At 40.3% G+C, this 5,041-nt stretch overlaps 1 protein-coding gene across 1 annotated transcript in view; it reads left to right on the top strand.

Annotated features, from left to right (window-relative positions):
* The window catches only part of VPS35L (VPS35 endosomal protein sorting factor like), a 77,161-nt gene that overhangs the window by 37,045 nt on the left and 35,075 nt on the right, over window positions 1-5,041 (top strand). The window contains exon 13 of the mRNA XM_028498028.2: window positions 1,159-1,239. Within this exon, the coding sequence (XP_028353829.1) occupies window positions 1,159-1,239 (81 nt within the window). The remainder of the gene's footprint in view (window positions 1-1,158; window positions 1,240-5,041) is intronic.

Here is a 5,041-nt window from a genome sequence, read left to right as displayed (position 1 = left end):
CGTGCCATGTGGGATCTTCCCGGACCGGGGCACGAACCCGTGTCCCCTGCATCGGCAGGCGGACTCTCAACCACTGTGCCACCAGGGAAGCCCAATGGGGAGGTTTTTAAAAAAAATTTAATTATTTATATATGTATTTATTTATTTATTTGGATGCACCCGGTCTTAGTTGCGGCATGCAGGATCTTTGTTGTGGCACGCGGGCTCATAGTTGTGGCATACGGGATCTAGTTCCCTGACCAGGGATTGAACCCAGGCCCTCTGCATTGGTAGCGTGGAGTCTTAACCACTGGACCACCAGGGAAGTCCGCATGCTGGGAAGTTTAATGAGCATTAAATGAGAGAGTACATAATGGCAACTATTTAGATAGCGTGCTATGTGCCAGGCACTTTACCTGTAAGCTGCACAGCTTCATAGTGACCTTGCCAGGAAGTTTCACTGTTCCAGTTATATAGACCAGGGGTCAGCACACTTTTTCTGTAGAAGTCCACTTTTTTTCTGTATTTGAGGCTTTGTGGACCATATTTTCTCTGTTACAAGTACCCAACTCTGCCGCTGTATCATGAAAGCAGCCGTAGACCATACAGGAGTGAGCATGGCTGTGTTCTAGTAAACCTTATTTATGCATGCTGAAATTTGAATCTCATATAATTTTCATTGTCACCAAATATTATTATTCTTTTGGTTTGAATGTAAAAATCATTCTTGGCGCCTGGACTGTATGAAAATAGGTGCTGGGCTGGTGGGCTGACCCCTGATACAGCTGACAAAAGTGAAGTGGGCATTGGGTCACCCAGCTTGTAAGGGTTCAGTCTGTGCTCTTCCCACAATGCTTCGCTGCTCTCTGCAGCGCCTGGGGAGGGGCCCGGGACTGGCAAGCAGAAAGTGGCACGTTGGATTTCACCAGCACTCAGAGAAAACTGGGACAGGAACCTTTGAGAACCCTGTTTTAGTCCTGACTTGGTGCAGACATAGCCATCTTTAGGGCTGTGGTATGGGTGGGATGTCCCCCCTTACATTATTTTCAGCAGAGTAGTTGAAACTACTTCCTGGAAAGTGTGTGCTATATTCTGAAAATGTTAGTTCTTTCTATCAGAAAAATGGTCAATGACTACCATTCAGTGTCTAATACAGGTTTGATTTTTTTCCCCACTTAGAAACGGGAGGTGAATACTGTTTTGGCCGATGTCATCAAGCACATGACTCCAGATCGTGCATTTGAAGACTCCTACCCTCAGGTGACAGATTTTCATTTCTCATTTCCACACCGTAAGGAATTTTACTCTGTTGAATTGAATACTTATGTTGCATGGGTCAGGCTGTAAAATCAGATAATCCTGGGTTTGAATCCTAGCTTTGCCACGTCTTAGCCATGTGTCCTTTAATCAGTTACTTAGTCTTGTTGTGCCTCAGTTTTCTCACTGTAAAATGGGGATAATAATAGTCCTCCTCAGAATGGTTGTGAGGATTTAGTGAGGTGTGATGCGGAAAGCCCTGTACAGTTGCTTGGCACCAGTAAGTAAGATGCCTATGTTTTTCAGTTAAGCTGATTTTTTATTTGGAAATAAATTCAAACTTTATTGGAAAGTTAAAAGAATAGCTCAGAGAACTCCCATTATTTTTTACCCAGATTCCATGTTTTAAGAGATTCCATGTTTACTTTATCATTATCATTATGTGTGTACACACACACACACACACACACACACACACACACATACACAGACATATATATTCATACATACGTATGTAAATTTTTTTAAAAACAGTTGAGGATAAATTGCATACATCATGCCACTTTTGCCTCTAAAGAGTTCAGTGAGTATTTCCTAAGAACAAGGACATTCTCCTTTATAACCACAGTTTAGTTATCAACATCAGGAAATTTAATGTTAATATATTACTTTTACCTATCCCACAGTCCATATTCCAGTTTTGTCAGTGGACTCAGTGTCCTTAGTAGCAGATTTTTTTCCCCTCTAGTACAGAATCCAGCTCAGGATCACTTACTATAAAGTAACTTCAGACCTAATTAAGATTTTATTTTTTATTTAATAACATGATGTTCTGGCACTTATTGCCTATGATCAAGTGATTTCTGGGCTCACTTAGTATAAGAAAATTAGTTACATATTCTTTTTTTTTTAAATAAATTTATTTATTTAGTTAGTTTTGGCTGTGTTGGGTCTTCGTTGCTGCACGTGGGCTTTCTCTAGTTGCGGCGAGCAGGGGCTACTCTTCGTTGCGGCGCGCTGGCTTCTCATCGCGGTGGCTTCTCTTGTTGTGGAACACGGGCTCTAGGTGCGCGGGCTTCAGTAGTTGTGGCACGTGGGCTCCAGTAGTTGTGGCGCACGGGCTTAGTTGCTCTGAGGCATGTAGGATCTTCCTGGACCAGGGCTCGAACCCGTGTCCCCTGCATTGGCAGGCGGATTCTCAACCACTGCACCACCTGGGAAGCCCTAGTTACATATTCTTGTATAAATTTTAGAATTCTTACATTTTACTCATTTAAGAATTTTTCACCATTTGCTAATTAAAATGGTTCATCATTACAATTTATTGAGCAGCCACTAACTATGTGACATTTTTCTAGATGGAATGAAAAAAATACAGTCACGCACAGCAGGCTCTTGGTCAGTATTGCAGGGTAAATAAAATGTGTAGAGAAGATGGGTCATACCCTTGTGGGTGGTCAAGGTCTCGGCCTCATATGAAGACTGATGTGCAGAACTTTAGTTGGGGAATTTTCAGTAAGGCCTTGACTGCTAGTGACCCAATTAATTGAAAACTTTAAGTAACATAATAATTTTAATGCAGTCCATTCCTAAGTGACAAGGGAACTATACTATACTGTAATTCTGTCATATCTAAGAGCAGCTTATAAAAGATGACCCGGCATCAGCCTGCATTCCAGACAGCCACCCATATTCCCATATTGGTTGTGAGCCCTTGGTCTTAAGTGAGGGCCACATCAAGAAAATAAAACTGCGGGGATCTGTGAAGAATTAGGTTACTCCAGTTCTAGGATAGGGAAGATATAAGGTGAGCCTGGAACATTTTCTTGTGCCAGGAAGTAAGGAAGCACTGCTGGGGGCACATGAAATGGGCACAGGAGCAGCTTGGAAGGGGCTATCACAGGCCCCCAATTTGAGCATCAAAAGAAATAAATACAGTGATGGATTATAATCCACTGAGTAAGATAGGAATCCAGGAGTCGGCCCTTAAGACGAATAGATAAATAAATAAATAGATGAGGGGAAAGGTGCACAGGGGTGCCATTTGAGAAATGTGGAAGAAATGGTAGAGTTGAAAAATCACCATTTGCAGCCATCACAGTAAAGACAAGAATCATCAGTCTTCAGGCAAGAATCATCAATGGATGCTAAATCTGGGGGGATTGTTTGATGAGGAGCAGGACATTTTCGTATCTCTTCCCAGGACATTTTCGTATCTCTTCCCATAGAATGAGTATTAATTGCAAGGGGAAAAATAGTGACTCTACAGTGGAGAATTTGGACAGTCATTGACGGGCTAATCAAAATCCTTATCACCATTGAGGAGCAAGTGTGCCTGCAGATATGGTACCCCGAAAAACAGGAAAGACACAGCATCATCTATGTAGCATTCCAGTAGAGAATGCATGACGGAATCTAATCATGAGGTAACATCAGTCATGCCCAAATTGAGGAGCATGCTATAAAGTAATTGGCTTGTAAAAAAAATCTTTGCCATCAGTGACAAAGAAGGTTAAGGAACTGTTCCAAATTAACACAGACTACACAGACATGAAAACAAAAAGCAATGCATGATCCTGAACTGAATCCTCTACTAAAGAGAGGAAAAAATAATGCTGTAAAGAATGTACTGAGACAGTTTGACAAGATTGGAATACAAATGATAAAGTATTAAAATTATACCAGTGTTAACCTTCCTGAATTTGATAACAACAGAGTGGAAATGTCAGAGAATATGACTATTCTTAGGAAATACAAATGAAGTGGTAAGGGGTGAGGGACATGATACATTCAATCTACTTTCACATGGTTCAGGAAAAATATAATATGTCTTTTTACAGAGAGAGGACAATGAAACAAATTTGGCAAAATACTAAAATTTGATGACTTTGTGTAAAGAGAATATGGGAGTTTTCTGTACTGTTTTTTCAATGTTTCTGCAAGTTTGAAATTATTTCACAGTAAAAAAGTTGGCAACACACAATCAACACATATTTTTAAAGTTCTGCCATTGGATCGATGGATAGGTGAGGAGATAAATATAGCAAAGTGTTAGCCCTTGTAGAATCTAAGTGGTGAGTAAATGGGTGTTTGTTATTTATTCATTGAATTTTCTTACGTATCAGCATTTCATAATGAAACGTTGAAGGGAAAAAAACCATCTTTTAAAAGGAAAGGCATTATTTGTAAGTGTACTTTTAAATATTAAAAAAAAATTCCTGTTCTACAGGGATTAGTTGCAGTGGATAAGGTTTCAGGAACTATTTTAACTAGACAGTATTGCAGTATCTTGGAATGCTCTGCCTTGGAGCACTGTCATGACATTTTGAAGTCCTTTTGCTTGCTGACCTCGTAAACTGCTTAATTATGAAATGGGGTGTGTACCTCTTAATATTCCATATTTTGGACCATGAGCCATTTCCTTTGCAGATGATTTAAACAGTGATGTTTTTATTATAAACAAAGTACTTGTCAGTAAATTTTCCTTTCTTGACAGCAACCAGGGTTAGGGGTTTATTTTTTTATTTTTTTTTTAACATCTTTATTGGAGTATAATTGTTTACAATGTTGTGTTAGTTTCTGCTGTATAACAGACTGAATCAGCTATACATATACATATATCCCCTCCCTCTTGTGTCTCCCTCCCACCCTCCCTATCCCACCCCTCTAGGTGGTCACAAAGCACAGAGCTGATCTCCCTGTGCTATGCGGCTGCTTCCCACTAGCTATCTATTTTACATTTGGTAGTGTATATATGTCAGTGCTGCTCTCTCACTTCGTCCCAGCTTCCCCTTCCCCCCTGTGT

The sequence above is a fragment of the Physeter macrocephalus genome, chromosome 14 (genome assembly GCF_002837175.3).
Source record: "Physeter macrocephalus isolate SW-GA chromosome 14, ASM283717v5, whole genome shotgun sequence".
In the NCBI taxonomy this organism is placed as follows: Eukaryota; Metazoa; Chordata; class Mammalia; order Artiodactyla; family Physeteridae; genus Physeter; species Physeter macrocephalus.
This window is presented reverse-complemented; position numbering and strand designations above follow the sequence as displayed.